The sequence below is a fragment of the Hibiscus syriacus genome, unplaced genomic scaffold (genome assembly GCF_006381635.1).
Source record: "Hibiscus syriacus cultivar Baekdansim isolate YM2019G1 unplaced genomic scaffold, ASM638163v2 tig00110562_pilon, whole genome shotgun sequence".
Classification (NCBI taxonomy): Eukaryota; Viridiplantae; Streptophyta; class Magnoliopsida; order Malvales; family Malvaceae; genus Hibiscus; species Hibiscus syriacus.
The window spans coordinates 64,636-84,740 of record NW_024062783.1 but is presented as its reverse complement, the minus strand read 5'-3'; the positions used below and the strand labels follow the sequence as shown (position 1 = coordinate 84,740).

At 32.7% G+C, this 20,105-nt stretch overlaps 2 protein-coding genes and 1 pseudogene across 2 annotated transcripts; 2 read left to right on the top strand and 1 right to left on the bottom strand.

Annotated features, from left to right (window-relative positions):
• Positions 1 to 1,205: 1,205 nt before the first annotated feature.
• LOC120132443 lies at positions 1,206 to 3,021 on the top strand (annotated as a pseudogene).
• A 967-nt stretch (positions 3,022 to 3,988) lies between these two features.
• On the bottom strand, positions 3,989 to 7,809 carry LOC120132420 (probable 2-oxoglutarate-dependent dioxygenase At3g50210). Its single transcript, XM_039149181.1, has 12 exons — positions 7,704 to 7,809; positions 7,221 to 7,336; positions 6,730 to 6,848; positions 6,568 to 6,631; positions 5,906 to 5,973; positions 5,529 to 5,587; positions 5,272 to 5,437; positions 5,142 to 5,161; positions 5,011 to 5,057; positions 4,499 to 4,579; positions 4,322 to 4,411; positions 3,989 to 4,233 (listed from the first exon to the last, which is right to left on the bottom strand). The coding sequence occupies exons 1-12, from the start codon at positions 7,735 to 7,737 to the stop codon at positions 4,105 to 4,107; spliced, it is 993 nt and encodes a 330-aa protein (XP_039005112.1). The 5' UTR covers positions 7,738 to 7,809; the 3' UTR covers positions 3,989 to 4,104.
• Positions 7,810 to 12,529: 4,720 nt separating this feature from the next.
• On the top strand, positions 12,530 to 15,234 carry LOC120132411 (SUMO-conjugating enzyme SCE1-like). Its single transcript, XM_039149173.1, has 5 exons — positions 12,530 to 12,708; positions 12,781 to 12,864; positions 14,396 to 14,548; positions 14,650 to 14,763; positions 14,928 to 15,234. The coding sequence occupies exons 1-5, from the start codon at positions 12,640 to 12,642 to the stop codon at positions 14,988 to 14,990; spliced, it is 483 nt and encodes a 160-aa protein (XP_039005104.1). The 5' UTR covers positions 12,530 to 12,639; the 3' UTR covers positions 14,991 to 15,234.
• Positions 15,235 to 20,105: the final 4,871 nt, after the last annotated feature.

Here is a 20,105-nt window from a genome sequence, read left to right as displayed (position 1 = left end):
GCATAAATTGTAATTTTACCTCATATTGTTTTTTGGAGTATTTTAATCTCTAACGTTTCAATAATTGACCAAAACAAACTCTATTGGATGAAAATTGTTAGTTGACTAGTGATCAATGCATATTATTAATGTAGCATTTCTATATATGTTCCATTGTTGATATGACTAGGGATGGGCATGGGACTCGGATCCGACAGGTTTCGACCCGATCCGATCGGGTCGATTTTTTTAAAAAAAACTTTGGGTTCAGGTAGGGTCGAGTTCGGGTTTTGGGTAAAAATACCCGACTCGAGAAAAATATATAATTTTACCTTTATATTTAGGGATAATTTCAATAATACCCCTCTATATATTATTTTTTCAATTAAATCCCTATTTTTATTGAATAAATATATTATTTCGGGTCAGGTCAGGTCGAGTTTAAATTTTATCTTAAAAAATAAGTCAGGGTCGGGATCGTGTGGAAGATATATAATTTTCGGGTCGGGTCGGGTCAGATTGACCGAAAATTTAACCCAACCCGACCTCCATATTACACATGTCATTTTATCACTTTCATTTATATGGTATATACCACGTTAGCAACACGTGACCCACATTAAATCAACCTATTCACAATTCAACATTATTTCTCAGAACACTTAAACTCTTAGTCGATCCGAAGCATAACAACCTTACTTTTTTAGCGTATTGGACCACCAAATAAGTTGTTCGAACCACATTGTTTGACCGTTGATTTCATCTAGAATCTATACATGTACACGTATACGGCAATTATGAAATCCTAATCATTAAGATGATATCTCAAACAAGTACCCATATTTTGTTTTTATAACATTAAAACCGGAATTATAAAAACAAGTAGTTGTTACAACTATCATATTAAACTTCAAATAAATGACTCACTTTCAAGAATTAAAAGTAGAAGGGTTAAAGTTTTAACAACATGAAGAGTAGAGGGATGAAGAATATAATTAGCCCGAATAAATAGCACGCGCAAAGGAAGAAGATGATTGGGGTGGATGTAATTAAAATAATGAGCGTTTAGTCGGCCGTAGCGGTTGCGACGAGGAGAAGCGTCTCCACTTTGACGGGGCCAAATTCATGAACCCTACATTTCAACCCTTCTGTTTTTTTGCCTTATAATTCCCCATCTGAATCAACATTTTCCCCAAACCTAACTTTCTTCTTCTTCTTCTTCGTCTTCTTTTTTCTGAGAAAACACTCCAAAGAGGAGTATAATCCAAGGTAGTTTTTGTACCGGTGGCGCGTATACTGCACTTTCCACAATGGGCCAATCTCCTTCTGCTTCTTTAGACACGGAGAACTCCTTCAGCGACCGCTTCGGCTTTTCCCCTTCTAGTTTTGTTTCCAGCGATGGAGTATCCGATGAGTTTGTGGGGAATCGGGATTACACAGCTGAGATTCCCGATGAGTGTTTAGCTTATGTTTTTCAATTCCTCGGTCCCGGCGATCGGAACCGTTGTTCACTCGTCTGCAAGCGGTGGCTTTGCGTTGACGGTTGGAGCCGCCACCGTTTGTCTCTCAACGCCCAATCTGAGATTGTAGCTTCTTTATCTTCTCTCATTACGCGCTTCGATTCCGTAACGAAACTCAGTCTGCGTTGTAGCCGTAAATCGATCAGCTTAAACGATGATTCTTTGGTGATGATCTCAATGAGTTGCCGAAACCTCGAACGGTTAAAGCTCCGCGGTTGTCGTGAAATAACCGACGAAGGGATGTTGGGTTTTGCTCAAAATTCTAAGAATCTGAGGAAGATTTCTTGCGGTTCTTGTATGTTCGGCGCCAGAGGTTTGAACGCCGTCCTTGATTATTGCACGAATTTAGAAGAGTTATCGGTGAAAAGGCTCAGAGGGATCCATGACGGAGCTGAGGCTATCGGGCCAGGAGCGGCGGCTTCTTCACTGAAAACGATTTGCTTGAAAGAGCTCGTTAACGGTCAGTCCTTTGAACCGCTTCTTGTTGGAGCTAAAAACCTTAAAGCTTTAAAAATTATTCATTGTTTGGGTGATTGGGACAGAGTCCTTGAATTAATTGGGAATCGAAATAGATACCGAAAAGAAAATTTCAATCCTAATAACTATGATAGCAGTGATAACAATGATCAGTTGATGGAAATTCATCTTGAGAGGCTTCAAGTAAGTGATATAGGCCTATCTGCTATTTCCAAGTGTACCAAAATTGAGAGTTTGCATATTGTGAAAACCCCGGATTGTTCGAATTATGGGCTTGTTTGTGTAGCTGAGCAATGTAAGTTGTTAAAGAAGCTTCTTGTTGATGGATGGAGGACTGATAGGATTGGAGATGAGGGTTTGGCTGCTGTAGCCAAACATTGTCCTAATTTAGAAGAACTAGTTTTGGTTGGTGTCAATGCTACTTATTTGAGCTTGGAAGCCATTGCTTCCAATTGCTCGAAACTCGAAAGATTAGCACTTTGCGGAAGTGGGACTATTGGTAATACAGAGATTGCATGCATTGCAGCAAAATGTATGGCCTTGAAGAGACTTTGCATCAAGGGGTGTCCTATTTCGGACATCGCCATTGAAGCATTGGGTTCTGGTTGTCCCAGTTTGATGAAAATTAAGTTGAGGAAATGTAAAGGAGTGAGCTGCGAGGCTGGCGAATGGTTGCGAGAACAAAGAGGATCTCTAGTGATCAATATGGATGCTTGTGAGATAGATGGTGGTTTCGAGGCTAGTGTCAGCAATGGTGGAATTCATGCAGTCGGGCTGGATTATCCACGGGTAACCACCGGAGACGCTTCGACGAGCAGCAATGGCAGGTTAGGATTGTGAAGGTCAAAATTTGGGCTTTTTGCTAGTAGGAATATAGTGGCATGCACATTTAGAATGTGGTCTAACGGTGATGATACTTTCAATAGCAACTTGTGAATGATCTTTTAAAGAGTTGGAACAATACTCTTTCATCTGATCATAATGCAACTTGTAAGTTTGTGAGATGAATCATTATTTAAAATGCTTTTTGTAGTTCTTGATTTACAATTTTTTCTTGGAAATTTGGAAAACCAGTGGGAAACAATTGCCCATGTGTTTTCTAATTATCGCTTGCTTAGAGTTGTATTGCATCGTCTCCCCTTTGCTAAAACTGTGTTAAATGGCTATGTTCTTGAATCACTAGTTTGTGACCTGATTTTTGAGTGGCGAATTTCAGAAAGAAAATTCATTGTTGGAATCTTCATGGCTTCAAAATTTAATCACCAATTTTGTGTTTAGTTTAGTTGCGTTGAAGCAAACTTTGAAAGAAATTTGCCAACCAAGACTTCACTTTGGAAGTGGATACAAATATACTTAATCATTATGTATCTAATAAGTTATGGATTTGAAGCTTAAATGAGCAAATAATTCACAATTTGAGGACCATATATTATATTTAGATGCATAATGTTAGTGCACAAGTCCGAATGCTCGAAGACTATATTCATTGTACAAATTTTAATGATACTTAAACCAATCAAGGATCACACAACTTGTATGCATTAATTCCCAACCCTAGGCGTCCTTGCTAAAGAGGCTTAATACATGAATCAATAGACTCTCACACCACCAAGCAAAAACAAAATCTCAAAAGCTACTTTACTGGGTACAATTTCTTAAAGGAATCCACTTCCTTTACACACATATTACAAGGCTGATATTTTTTCCAACAAAACTTCACCTGATTTGATCAAAATATAAAATCCTTTGGTCTTCTCATTCCTTGCCAAAGTAGTCTCCATTGAGTCTTCAAATGATCTTCCTTATAAACCTCTAAGATAGTAAAGAGATATGATCAAAATTTTCTTCCTTAAAAATCAGCATGAAGTCTCGTATCTCCATTATTATTTATTTTAATTTTCTCTTAAATCAAAACTCCAATTTTACTGTATAAAATATCAATAACTAAATATCTTACACGTAAAAAATAACCAAATCTGTTTCAATCTTTACTCAAAATCAAATCAGAAACGAAATTTGAACAATCAGTTTTCATCTCAAGCTTCATCACTGCAATTTCAGACATTATGAAGTCAAATGTACTGTCAGAGGATGCCAAGTTTAGCCTGAAAATTCCAACTCAAAACTCCTACATTACAAAGTTTGTTTTAACTTTGCTAACTAAATGTTCTCCGTAAACAGCTTTTACGAACTTCCGAGTTCCACCACTCCTTTGTACGCAGACTTCCAAAGGCTCCACCGCTGCATCATAATTCGGCTGTTCGAAAAAAGAAAAACCCACAAAAAAAGAATATTCAGGAAGGACAAAAACGACAGAAGATAGAAGGCAACTTGTAAATATTAACCTCATAAAAATATGCTACACAGACGCGATATGTAGGAGATGTATTGATAACTCGGTGTAGAGTTGAGTCGTATATGCCATTGGATAGTATCTGCAGTTACAACAAACATTTTAGCAGGATATAATAAAAACGGAAATACAGACATTTGAAACCGCTTTTAGCATTGCGTTAATGTACCTTCAACATATCACCAATGTTGCAGACAAACGTTCCGGGAATCGGAGGAGCTGAGATCCACTCACCAGATTGGTTTCTCACCTGCATAATTTGTTTAAACAAACTGTTGTTGAAAAATTAAGTAACGGTATTTAAAACAGCAATATAACACAAAAGATAGACGAGGCAGAAACCTGGAGTCAGTAAAATGTGAAACCATCCAGCATAAACTATTAGGCCTCAAGAAAGAAAGGATTACCCTCGAGACAAGTAAGAGGTTTCACATTTGGTTCACAAAGAGAAGATGGAGAAAAATCGAGTAAGCAATGCTTTGGCCATACAAGATAAACTTGTTAACTATAGCCGACGTTATTTTCAGAATGATAAAAGAAGAAATGTTGTCCAGAGCTAAAAAAGAAGAAAGAAGTGACTAAAATGATGTTTACTTCACACTTCTCTTCCGATCAAGAGAACCCATGATTATTGATCAGTTTTGTCAATTTTCTTAAAACCAGAAACTAAGAGGATCATACCTGAAGTGCAGTGATATTTTCATCTTGATTCACCAATGTTACCAAACCTGTTGAAATATTATAAAACTTAGAATGCTGTTTTAAAATTAAATCTTTTAATCCACTTATCTCAAGTTAAAAGGGAACTTCACCATAGTCTTTGTGTGCACCGCTGAATTGTTCGACCCAGAAGACACAGACAGAAGCAAATGAGAACAAGGGCATACTAAATTTGCAGTAATTAAGCAAAAGGGAAAACCAGCAGCATTCACATTCTATTACCATCCCATGTCAGTTTCAGGTTTACATTTTCCGTTTGCAGTTGATGCTCCAGGATAACCAATAAGACGCATCACCCAAAATGCATCACTGCCTCTTTCCCCTTCGAATACATCTGGTGATCCACCCAATGCAAGAGCAATTCCCCGCAAAATTTTTCTTGACAGTTCTGTCATTACCAAGAACCCAAAAGCTGCCATGAATTTCCAGCCAAGTAAAATTATTAAAGGAGAACACAAATTTGCAAAACACAAGCATGCCTGTACAGAGATGGATATACTCCTCCATCAGTTCTTTGAAGTTTGGAGGATTATGTGGCCTGTCAAAAAGAAAGAATATCAATTCCGAAAGTCAACCTCCAAACTTTCAGATCAGCCACTATATGCAAAATTGTTAGTACTGATGTTCCCATGCATGAAAAATCCGTAATCATTGTAGGATGTATAAACCATTTTGCAATGGCTTAATCCAATCAATTAATTATCAAGCATTTTCTATGACCAATCATTAATGGCAATACACATAGAAAATTCCAAATTCAATAATCTCAATGTCATTTGATAGTATTTACGGCCGCACTGCACAAAAATTTTGTAATATGTATATGGTTGAGAAACGATTAAGTCTTTAAACATACCATTGATTGCATCCTTCCATGGGTTTGCCAAGATCTCCATACATCCCTTGTTTTAGTTCTTTATAGCACTGTAATCCAAAGCAGCACACAAATCAGTATCGTATATACCGAAGCAGACATAATGTGCTACTTATGAGAATACTTTCCTATAATGTAACTGTCAAAGTTAATCCTGAAAAGGAAGGAAAAAGACTATATAATTGATATAGTTAAAAGCATTATATAAGTTCAAAGTATACTCTCCAAGTGTTCGAAGTATCTGTGACACTATCTAAGAGTGAGTAATGTGTTTTTAACTAAATTTTTTATTGAAACTTTAAAGATTTTAATTGAATATGATGGTAAATACCCCTTAAAAATGGTGAATAATAATTAATAAAAAATATAAGATGATTTGAACAAATGTAAACCTTAGAATAAGTTGAAAGTCCATTACTCTCCCTTTTATATGAAGTGGTGGATAGAATCCTTTCAGTGATGATTGCCTGGTACTAGCAACATGGTACCAGTCGAGAATTTCTATATTGAAGGTATATTCCAATCAAAACATTTAGGTTAAACAGAACATGAAAATTCCCACCAGAACCTTGCAATAGCAAGGTAATGCAATGCAATGTAAATGAAATATGGAGGAACAAAAAGTAGCTGCAATTAACACCCACATCAATAGCTTCATGCATATCGGGAACACCTTTGGTAATGTTTTCTCCAATTCTCTGGTACCCCCTGCATTCGAGTGTCACCTTACAAGGTCAACGAGATTCATATACACTAATCAAATCATAAATGACATTTATACAAAGATTTCACTTCACCAAACAGACCTGTATCCAGCACCTGGTGTCAACTTAATCTTGAGTTTTTCTTCGTATGGAAGATCAAAGAATTTGCGTGTTACATGTCTAACCTCTTTCAACATAGTCTCAGGGATACCATGACCCTTCTAATGAATCCGAAGGTGTACAAATCAGAGGTAAAAAAATACAGTGATAAGTTGGGCTATCAATGAGATATATAGAAAACTTCAGTAAGATACCAGAAACTTTAATTAAAAAACCTAAATTCTTTAATTATTAGCGAAATACTAATGTGAACCTATTTTGCTTCGACTCTTTATTTTTCTTTAAGTAGCCGTGTCTAGCATCCATATCCGGATATGAGTGTAGAGATATGACTCTCCAAGGGTTCCGTATATTTGGAAAAACTTTGAAAAAAGTGAACATGTTACAACCGAGTTTGAGCATCAGATGTAAAATTCTCTTTGAGTTCAGAAAAACAAAGACATAGAATAAAGAACCAAAAGTGAAAATTTTACCGCATAGAAGAACCCAGCCTCACGGCAAGCCTTATCCAATTGCTTAACTACTTCACATACACCAGTGTCTTGAGTCATTTTTGGATCATCGCATTTGGCCAACAAAAGAGCAATATCTATATCACAATTTACAGATAAGAATAAAACAACAATAAAAAATCCAACAGATAATCACAGTTTATGAAGATTCAGATTCTGAAAAGTACAAGCTTCATCAATATATTTTAATTCCACGAACAAATTAAACTGTTTCATTGTCCATTTTGCTTGTGCTTTTGGCTTAAATTAATCAAACCCTTTTTGAAACCCAGACTCACAATTCAAAATGATGGTTCAGAAATTTCAATCAATCTTAGAACTCGAATATGAATCATAACATAGAGAAAACCAATAGATTTCTGAAAGTAAAACTTTTATGAATCAATCAAATAGACTAAGATAAATACCGAGGAAGGGGAAATCATGGGATAATATAAAATTTACCGATAATTGGAATGGATTTGAAGTCGGTGGCCATAGAGTCGATGATCTTTGGTTCTTCACCTGTGCTCTTTACTAAGGAATATCACTCGGACTACAAAGATTCCATGATTAATTATGGAGAATTTAAAATTTATATTTTATTCCATTTTGCGACATGGAAATACCAGAAACCTGTCATGTTTTTTTTCTTCGTCGTGATTAAAGACGTGAAATCAAGTAATTTAATGAATCAAGTTTGGGCCGACTTGAATTTGCATCATTTTGAGGTTGATTTTAAATTAGATTTAGTTTGAGTTTTGATTGCGTTAATTTTAGATTTGGTTAATATCAGGTAATGTCAAAAATGATTCGGGTCTAAATTAATTCAAGTTTGAAAAAACTTCAATTTAGATCTCGTTCAAATAGGGCGAACTTCAAGTTGGATCTTACTAGATATAGGTGGAATTTAAATCAAATCATTTTTCAGTAAATTATTTTCCGTGATATAATTATATTGTATATAATATAGGTTATAATCTTATAGCCCTATATTATATACTTCTGACTAGAGGTGTGCAGATCCGGGTACCCGGAACTTCTGGGTCGACGATTTCTCGACCCGTGTCCCGACCCGGATATTACGGGTACCCGGTTTTTAATTTTTAATTTTTAAATTATTAATTTTTAAAAATATATACACAAATTTAAATGTTCGATACTTCGAATTACATACTCTAATATCCGAACATAAAATTTAAAAGTTCTAAATACAAAATATAATAATCATAATATAAATAATTCATTATATTTTATATAATTATATAAAAAAAAAAACTAACCGGGTACCCGGGTACCCGGAAAAACTAGATTTTGTGACCCGGGCCCGACCCGGCCGGGTAATTTTTTTAGAGAATTACCCGATTTTTTTAGATCCGGGTCGACAAGTCAACCGGGTCGGGTAATTTTGCACACCCCTACTTCTGACCATTGTATTGCCATATCTATAAATTATAGCTATACTTATATGTAATTGGAAAAAAATATAAAGAGAGACGTTATAATAATTATCTTTGAATATATAAAATATTTATTAAAAATAATTAATTAAGATTAAATTGAATAAATATAAAATTATAAATTTAAATTTAAATAAATTAGAAAACACACATAGATCAAATTGAAACAATTGAAAAATATAAAGTTGAAACTAAAATCATGTTGGATTAAATTACAATCATTTGAAAAGTTTGTGAACAAAAGTTTATAGGATTTGAAGATTATGATATAATTTATAGAGTATAGAATAAATTATAAATATATAAATAAATATGGGATTGGGGTTAATTACATTCATCTTATAAAAATATAGTCTCTAACTCATAAAAGATGTTCATTGTTATTTTTTTGGGTCAATATGAACTAATTATTATTTTAAAAAATTAATCATAAAAATATGTAAAAATATATTTTTAAAATCTTTCAATCAAGTAGCTTTTAAATATATATTTTATAAAATTTAATTGTTTAAAATGTTTAAAATAATCATAATCAAGATTTAAAAATTTGTATTTTAAAAAGTTAATAATTTATATATTTATAGGACAGAGAGAGTATTAAATATAACATTGACTAATATTATAAAGAATTTTAACTAATATTGTATGTAATTATAACATGAATTATAATGTCAATGAATGTTGGTACAAGTGGTTGAGATTCAGGAATTTGAGTTTGTAAGGCTAAGTTCGAATCCTATTACCGCCACTCTTGGTAGAACAATATGTAAATTCCTATGTAAATATCAATTGAGTATTAGGTATGTCCTGGCCTTGAACTGAAAGAATCACTCATGACCAAAAAAATTTTAGTTGAGTCACGTTGTTTAAGTTTGTATATAAATTTAATTGTAAATATCTATAATATTATAGTATTATTTTATTTTAATTTAAATGTTTTTATAACTATATACAATACATATATATATTGTTCATATTTTTTATATGTTGAATATAAACATCATACAAAATTGAAGGATTTGACTCAAAATTAAAAATTAATTTATTAGTTACTAAAATTTTAAATTATTATTCGAGTTCTATTTTATAACTTAATTAAAATTTAAAATATTTTTTAAGTACCAAATTTATATAATTACAAATTAAATAAGTTTTCTTTCAAATTAAATAAAGAATCAATATTTTAAATCACCCCAATTCAAAAGCCCAATAATGCAATTGCATTTGTAAAAAAGATGATGCAGTTTATGAGGGTAGAAGTGGACAAATTTTAGTTGGGAGGGGCGGGGCACACGTGAATACTGATGAGGTGGGGGGGTTCACGTGAGGGGTACAGTGGCGTAGATATCACGCTAGAATACAGAACCGCACCTTTTAAGACCAAAATTTTTAGATAACTAAGGGGTTGGTTTTTTTATCTTAATATAATTATTCAACATTAAATGTTGAATCGTTCAATATTTAGCGTTGAATATTAAACCGTTTAATATTCAGTATATTTGTTTCGCACCTCTGAATGATTTGATATTAATTGATTCAGCAAAATAATACTGAATGATTTATCATATAAGTACATTCTGAATCATTCAGAATCAGTTATCAAACAGCATGTCATATTCAGAGTCAAACCATTTGAAATCTCTAAATCATTCAATATTTAAATCATTCAACACTTAACTATTTTAAGTAAACAAACCACCTTAGTTTTCATTTATAAGCAACATTTTAAATTGGGACCCATCTTGTTTTATTCCTGATCAAATGTGGATCGTACATTTCCATCTGAATCAACTTTGCATAACGAATCCCACTCTTTTATTCCTCAGGGGCACAACCGGAATAACAAATATAATAAGGGTAAATTACACCCAGCGGTCACTATTGTTTTGGTCTGTCTTATTTTGGTCATTAACTTTAAAAAATAATGATTGATCACTTACATTATAGATCTGTCTTATTTTAGTCATTGAGTCGTTAACTCTCCTTCGATGACGTTAAATGTCAATAAAAAATGTAAATTTTAAATTTAACATCTAAACTTTCAAATGTTTATTTTTCACTTTTTTAAAAAACGTAAAAATTTTATTTCTCGTTAACTCTAATCTTATTTTAACCACTATCTATGTTGTCATTGATGAAATGGAACTTCGAGGAGGTTGGGAGCTATGTCGACAACCACAACTCTAACTGTCAATCCGCCAACCACACCAATAATCACAGTATACCTCACCCCTTTGCAACTTGACAAACAACTTTATTTTGGATTTTGTTATTAAGGGGGTAACAATTGCAGCTATATAATAAGAGGAATGGAAGAAAGATGCATAATGCATTGGATCTTTCCGGTATTGTTTGAGGTAGACGACAATGTGAAGAGTGTGATGATGAGTAACAAAGACAAAGAGCATAAGTCGAGATCAAGTGAACGTTGGCATCAGATTCAATAGGGAAAACGGTGGCGCTCAATGTTTTAATTTTAGGGAAATGGGTAGTTTAAGGGTCATATTGGGCTAGGCAGTGGGTTGAGCACTCGACGATGAGAAGTCTTTAAGAGACGAAGAACGTAAATTGAGGTGTGACTATTGGGGTTTAGATTCAAGAGTTCAAACAGTGAGAAAGATGGTGGTTGGGGTGCAACCGGAGCTATCTGTCAGGTTGCTATAGGGGTAAGGCTTGTTGCGGTGGTTGGTGTGCTTGACGGGTCGACAACTGAGTTTTAGTTGTTGAGATAATTCTCAACCTCCTCAAAGTTATTTTGTATTGGACATAACACGGACGACTGCAGACAATAGTAACAAGAAGTCTATGGTTAGGATTTCGGTTAGCGAGAAAGAGGGATTTTAGGTTTTGTAAGAAGGTAAAAAAATAAACTTTTGAAAGTTTAGTGGTCGAATTTAAAATTAACTTTTTTTATCACCAAACTAACGAGAATTAACGGTATAAGGACTAAAATAAGACAATTCAATAACGTAAATGGCTAAATTGTTTCTAAAAACTGATTATCAAAATAAAACAAAACGAAAATAAAAGTGACATAGATAGTTTACTTATAATAATTATATATTTTCTTTTAAAAAATAAAGGGTAAACATCGTGATCACTCAATTATTAGTAAGATTATAAAGAAATTATTGAATTTTAAAAAGTTATAAATGGATTACTTCATCTATAGATCGTAACAAACATGTCACTTTTATCGTGTGTTACTATTGTTAATATTTTAGTCACAATCAAGTTACTTTTATTTATCAATTGTAATCATTAAGTCACTCTATTTATCGATCATACATTTTTATCACTTAATTATGACTAAAAAGTAGTGGTGGATCTAAAAAAAATTTAGGGTGGGCACACATATATTAATAATATAGAATTTTTATATGCAGATGGACACAATAAAATTTTAGAATGGACACAACTAATAAAATGATTAATTAATAGAAATTTTCAAATTTAAAAAAATTCTAAGGGGGACACTTACCCTCTCTAAAGGTCACAAATATCCGACGGTGCTAAAAGGTTGATGCATATATAATTGATATATAAAATGACTTGTTTGTTACTATCCTACCTCCCCCTTACCCCATTACATATGGGAATAGAGTCAGCTAATTTTACTTGTTTGTTACTATCCATAAATAAAGTATCTCATTTATAATGTTTTCAAACTTAATGACCCATTTATAATTTAACAAATAATAGAGTGACTTTGTGGTGTATTTACGCAAAATAAATTATCCTGTTTTTCGACGACGAAGAGAAAACGAAATCGAAAAGCGAAATTCCATCGCAGTTTCCGAATTTTTTCGTAGTAAAGTTTATATTTTTTTAAAAAATAAAAATAAAAACCAAATATTTAAGAAATATAAATAGGAGAAGATCGTTAATCGTTTCAGTGAGAGTTATTTAGTGAGAGAAATAGATTAGATAGAGACAAAGTGATGTCGGGTGGAATAGCTCGTGGTCGACTCGCCGAGGAACGGAAGGCATGGAGGAAGAACCATCCTCATGTTCGTACACTTTTTTTTTTTAGTTTTGAAATTTGAATGTTTCTGATTTGTCTGATTATTTGTGAAAATTAGGGTTTTGTTGCGAGGCCGGAGACGATGCCGGATGGAACGGTGAATTTGATGGTGTGGCATTGCACCATCCCTGGTAAAACAGGGGTAAGTCAATGATTGATATTTTTTCTATTTGTTGATCAGGTTCACTGTATAATTTTTATTGATTTGATATTTTCTAGTTGTTTTCAGTTTTCTTTATTTCGTACATGGATACTGTTATGTTGTCTTGTGATTTTGATTTTTGGTAAATTAGGCAATAATTTGAACTGGAATTAGAGGTGAAGCTGAGATGATGTATTTGAATTGCACCCCAAATGTTATGATTTGAATGGGAAAACAAGGACAGCGAAGATTTCTCAAAATGTTTCAGGAAAAATGGTTTTTTTCCCTCTAAAAGGGGAAAGAAGAAAATATTTAAGCTTTAATGAGAGCATATTTTTGTTATTTAAAATGCATTCGAGCAATCTTTGTTCTGTGAGCTTTACATGGTTTATAGGTAGTGTTGTGAACTAACACAGGTGGACTCTGAGGCTAGACCATACTAATTATCGATATCCATATGATCTCGACTTAGTATTGTTATCTTCATTTCGATGAGCTATGTTAGTTAGTTGGCATATTTTATAGCTTCTAGTTAATAACTTACTTTTTTTTGCATTAAAATTTCAATAATTGCATTCGTTTGTAGTTTTCATACGGCTCTTTCCCCTTGCCGAAAGCAGCTCTGAACTATTCTTACAGTTCTGCTTCCTTTTTTTTTCAGGAGTTCTAATGGTTGGTGAGGCTCTAGCTCACTCTATTTTAAGTGATATCATACAAGCACACACTTTTTTAACACAAAATTCCTCTTATGATAGTACATTTTTTTGGCTGTTCTTTAGCAGCTCACTTTATTGTTTATAAGCTGTCCTCTATTAATTATTCATTAATTAACTTGGGGTGCAGTCATGATTAAACTCAGGTCTCGTGCATCGTTATTATTACACGTTCATGTAGATTTGTTTGCATTATTGATAGGGGAATATTTAGCTCACTTCCAGCTTAAGGCAACAGCAATTTCAAAAAGTAGCATTGTACTTCAGACAGCTGCTTTTGGAAATTTAAGTCTTGAGGTTATCTGGCTATTTATATGTTGCAGATCAAGAACTAACCAGTTTGGGTTGCAAGTGTTAGGTTTTGCTTTGCAGCATTGGTGGTTTGATGTTACTGGGAGAGTGACAACTTTGTGGTATTCATTTTGTTCTTGTAATCATTTTGCGCCTCTGAAATTGTATTGGCTGTTGGTTTCATTATTCACCATAGTTTATCAATCTTCTAGTACGACAGCTTTGATCTTTTTTCTGCAATTCATTTTATTTCTGGGTGTTACTATTTCCAAGCTATGTTTTTTCTTTAAATATATTGAACAATTTTAAAGGTGATATATGGATGCGTTCAATTTTATCTCGAGCATCTTATCAGTAATATCAGAATGCTTCTTCCTTAGAAAAAAAACATAATCTTTTAGAAAGTCGGAACCGTTTCAATATAGAGTGGTGAGCAAGGAACATTGAAAGGGGAATGTTTCGATCAGTGGTTTGTTCTCCTTTTAAAGTTTGGATGGGCTTAATTCTTTGCATTATCTACGTTGCAGACTGATTGGGAAGGTGGTTTCTTCCCACTCACACTCCACTTCACTGAAGACTATCCGAGCAAACCTCCGAAGTGTAAATTTCCACAAGGCTTTTTCCACCCAAATGTTTACCCATCCGGTACTGTTTGCCTTTCAATCCTCAATGAGGATAGTGTAAGTATCTCCTCCTTTTCATTGATTGTTTACATGTTTGGATCGGTGTGATTCCATCTGTCTGGTCCTGACATATCACGCCATTCTTGTGTCGTGCGTAGGGTTGGAGACCAGCCATAACTGTGAAGCAGATCCTTGTCGGAATCCAGGATTTGCTGGATGCACCAAATCCTGCTGATCCTGCTCAAACCGAAGGCTATCACCTGTTCATTCAGGTATGTATCTTAACTTTAGGTTCTCGGAGAATGACTAAATCATTCACACTAATAACTACCGTATTTGATAGAAACCGAGTGGTGGTAATATTGGGTCTAAATGTTTAAGATGGCTGCCAAAGGCAGCAAAGTTTTTTGGAATCACATACGTTTTCTTTCTGCAGGATGCTAACGAGTATAAGAGAAGGGTTCATCTGCAGGCGAAGCAATACCCACCTCTCATCTAGTATCACTAAATACTGGATTTTCCTCAATGTTGCCGGTAAAATGCCTGCTCATTTCATCGTGTATAATGTTAAATTATGCTTTTGCTAGAGAAAAATGCATTGCTTTGTGTCTGCAATTGTGAGTTGGCCTTTCTATATGAACCAGCATTTGTACTTATCAAATTTGAAAAAATTGGGATGCTTATATACTATACTAGTGGACTTTGTAACTTAAAGAAGGTTTAATGTTTTTTGTGTTTGTCTAGATTAGGGTTTGACCTTTCAAAATATCAAGTAAGGGTTTAGTTTCACAAATAAAAATATTATTCATTGAAAATACTTTTGGATATATTATCTCATTTGAGTAGATTTGAAAATGTTAGATCATTCCATGGCTTGAATTCCTACATTGGGCTGAAGATTCCTGTACAGGGCTTATGGGCTTGTCTTGAGCTGGATGTATTGTACTCTTTATTTATATTTTGGTATAATGCAAAAAATTGTCTATCAAAATAATCATTTTAATCCATATTTATTTTTTAGTATTTTGACTCTCAGTGTTTTATTTTAAGGTAAAAAGACCTTTGACGTTTGATTGAATAGTCATTTTGATGCTTATTCTTTTTTTAGAGTATTTTGACTCCTAATGTTTTATTTTAGAGTTAAAGACCGTATCTTGAAGAATTAACCATTTGTTAATTAACAATTTTCAAATACATAAACGTCTTTTTGCTACAAAATGAAACGTTGAGTGTCAAAATGATCCAAAACAAAAATAAAGGTCAAAATAACTATTTTTGTAAATATTAAGGACTAACTTTAACATTATGCCTTATATTTTGGGCCTTGGGAGTCCACTGTGTCTCTTTTCATTCTTAATCGAAATCTATGTTGAACTAAAAAAACATTAACCAAATACCTTTTTATAAAGAATTATAAAAATATGTATAAATTAAGATATATTTATATTTTGCCAGTCAAATATGGCTAAAAAAATTAAAATTCCTATTAGTTACATGAGAGGATAACAATTATACTTTCATACAATTACACTGTGATACCCAAATACATATTTAAATTTAAATTCTATGTTATGTACAAAATATTTTTAACCATCAATTAAATAAAATAGTAAAATTTTATTTTTAACGTACATTTTTAGATGACTTTTTCTTTTACTCATTTTCATAATATATATTTAATTACTTCAATTGTTTTGCAGTCCTAAACCCTAGGTTAAATTTAGCTTTAGGAATTAATGTTAAACTTGAATAATAATTCCGTATTAACATCAATTAGGCACAAATTCAAACAGGGGGTTGCCCTCTCTAATTGAATAGCTGAAATTGTGATATTCTAAAGGACATGGTGGCCCTCAAAATTTATGCCCACTTAAATTTCTTAACAATCTTAAAAGGCACATTAATAAATTTTATGCTATAAATCAAGGGAGGATAGGGCCAGTGCTGTATATAGACTTTTCATCACTCTTGTATGGATTCCATAAACATTCACTTGTGGCTTATATTTAATAATTAGTCCATATTATACTTAATCCAAACCCAATTTTTACTAATTATTTTTATTTTGATATTATAGATAGACATGTAAAATACTTTTAGAAATAAAATAATAATGATGAAAATTAAAAAATGATTTATTAAAACTAGAGATGACAACAGAGAAGGTGATATGAGAAGAAGGCAGAAGTATAATTCAATCATAAGTTAAACATAATTTAATCAAATTTAAACTCGACCTCATAAATAAATATTGTATTTGGTCTCAAAAAATTTACCTTGTCTCGTCTCAACTTTTTAAAAATGTGTTCCTATTAGATCAGATCAAATATGAACTTATTGATTTCATATTTTTTTATCCCTAATTAGAACAATCTTGATTCAATCCTCATATATATACTTTTTATTTTCTTTTAGAAAAGTGAATCACTTGAAATGAATCTATATGAAATTTATTTTATTTTTAATTTTTTTAATAGTCTGAGATGATTATAATTTACAAGGTAGTATATAATAAAAATTTTCTTAATCAATTGACAATATGCACACCCTGCAGACGCAACTGCACGAATTGAGAACCGCTAGGAAGAATAACATTTCCTCTATCACCGAAACTATTCGATGAGTTCATATATATGAAATTTATAGGATGGAGTAGGTTTTGGCATCCATATTTTGCTTAAATTAGAAGTGAACCTAATTTGTGCCAAGTTGGTTACTAAAGTTGATTCCCAAATTCGAAGCCAATCCTTATGGAATTCTTTGTTAGCGTCACTTGAACTTGTGTAGAGAATTGGTAGTGTTTAGGTACGGGCCAAGGCGCCTGCTGTGAACCAAACATCTTTAACCAGCTTCCACCAATTTGCTTTTGTTTACAGCATTCTGCCTTACTTTGATTTTATTTATTTATTTTCTTAGTTTTAAAGGTAGGATAAGTTGGATTGGGTTTTTTAAATTTACTTTATAAATATTAATATAAACGAATCATTTTTTGTAATTATAAATTTTGTAGCCTAAATAAGGAAAATAAACAACTCAACTTATGATCTATTCAATCTAAGCTATGAATAAACTTACTAGCAACCAAATATGATTTGTCACTAAGTTATTAACTCAACCAATTGGCATCCAATTGATCGACATAAACGTACGGATTCACTTTATAACCTTATACGTAAAAAGGGTAATGGCCCCCAAACTTCGACGATCTATTTATCTTTTAAATAATTGTAATTAAGTCATTGCCTCTCCTGAAATTGTTAGTAAAATTATTTTTAGTACACTGACAGTTTTAAAATTGATGGAATTAAACCTTGATCCCAAATTTATCTGGTTTAATTATTTTTTAAGACTTTTGAATTTTAAATTAAGTGAAATTAAACTCTCAATATCTTAATTTTTATGATTTAATTAATTTTAAAGACCCTATTTGTTTTAATTAAAGTTAACCAACTTACCCGTCATAATTCTATTTCCACCATGTATGTATCATATGTGAGTTCTACCTATATTTAATTTAAATATCGTTATATATAGATATCTTCGAGTTATTTCAATTTAGATTGTATTGTTTTTGAACAATTCTTACCTAGGTAAAGGGAATTTTGCTCCTAACCCACAACCTAGGAGAGAGGGACAATATCAACTGATAACTTTTAACCACATGCTTTAGAGATGGTTGATAATTTAGATTGTATTAGATTAATGATTTCTAATGGTTAATTTTTGTGTGTAGTGGTTTGAATGTAAAAACTTGGTAATGAACAATTTCGTATACTTACCACCCTTTGAAAAGAAATCATGGTATTAAAAAAAACCTAGCATACGTAGGACGTTATTAGTATGATCTAATTCATGGTTTTATTTATAGTGACTTTATCAAAGGATTGTTAATCAATAGCCCTAATTATTCAGCTGTAGCTTTCGTTAATGTTGACTTTACCACGGAATTAATGAGTGACGAATTCTATATGTATACGCAAGTGTTAAATGAATTATAAGGTCCAATTATGCTGATTAATTGAAAGGCGTCGAGTTGTGATGCAGTGCCTTAGATATCAGTAATACTTCAGTCCTAGTCTTCTTTAGTGGAAAGCAGACAAGGCAAGGTCATCAATGGTGGCGACGTTGTTCTTTCATGAAACTATCTCAATCACCGCCATTTGCCTTTTTCTTGGAATGTTTCTAAAACAAGCACCAACGACGCAAACAGATTTCTAGCGACAATTTTTTATCTGTCACTATTTAGAGGTGTGTGTCTTATGAATGTTGTCCCTAAAAAAATCATGGAATTTTTATAGTAATTGCTTTTATGCAAATGATCCCCGACTATAAGATATTATTTTATTGAGTCTCCGTATTATTATAAGTTACAAAATGATCCTCTAACTATATGTCATTGTTTTGTTGATTTCCTAGGCTATTAAAAGTTACAAAATAATCACTTGACTATTCATATGTTTCAAACTCAACCTTTTTCGTTAAAAAGTTGACGGTCGTCTGAGTTGGACATTAACCTACTGACTAAGATGTGATAAAATTCTATTTTAATGATGTCTACTGACATTGTCGTTATTTTCAAGAAATGACTCGACAACATAATATTCCAAGCACTGACTTAATGACATAATATAAACCAAGAGTCAATCCAAGAACTACAACTCAAACGATTCTGAGATCAGGTTTTATCATATCTCAGTGAATAGGTTAACGTCCAACTCACACGACCGCTAATTCTTTAACGAAAAGGGACAAGTTTGGAACATATGAATATTCGAAGTGACCATTTTTGTAACTTTTAATAGTTGGAGGGTTTAAAAATGAACACCCTATAGGCGGAGGATAATTTTGTAACTTTTAATAGTCAGATGAATCAATATAACAATACCCTATTATTGGGGGACCATTTTTGTACTTTACCTTTTTTTAATGTAATATTGCTTTGTTTAAGTCATGTGATAAGCAGTGTTTTGAAAACCGGACCGACCGGTTCAACCAGTTCAACCGAGAACCGTTGCCTGGTCCGGTTCATTCTATCCCGGTTGAACCGGTTCTAGTGAACCGCAAGGAACTGTTCGAACCGGATTTGAACCGCTCGAACCGGATCGGACCGTGAATCAGTTCAACCTAATTTTTTTTGATTTTTTATTAAATGTTTTTGGTATTTTTATTTAATTTTATAAATAATTATGACGTCGTCCGATTCCTACGACCGGTCCGGTTCTGAAAACCATGGTGATAAGTAAATGTAAAATGAAAATGGGCATGGTTTTCTGCCATAAGAGGGACGGTTAGGTATTTGAAAGGTGACGAAATAATCAAATTAATAATTATAATGGGCATATGCATCACCTATATACATATATGAAAGGAATACACTTACACTACAATTATCTTCATATTTCATATTTTGTTATGGAAAAATTGTGTGTATATATTTTTTCTTTATTAGTGTTGGAGTCAATATCTAATGGGTCCAACTATTGATATAGACAATGTGACTATAGTCTTTTAAGATTAATTTTTAATATTTTTTTCTTAATTTAATGTGTTATTTTTTACATGATTACACTATATATGATGAGATTTTCTAAAAATATACATAATGAGAATAATT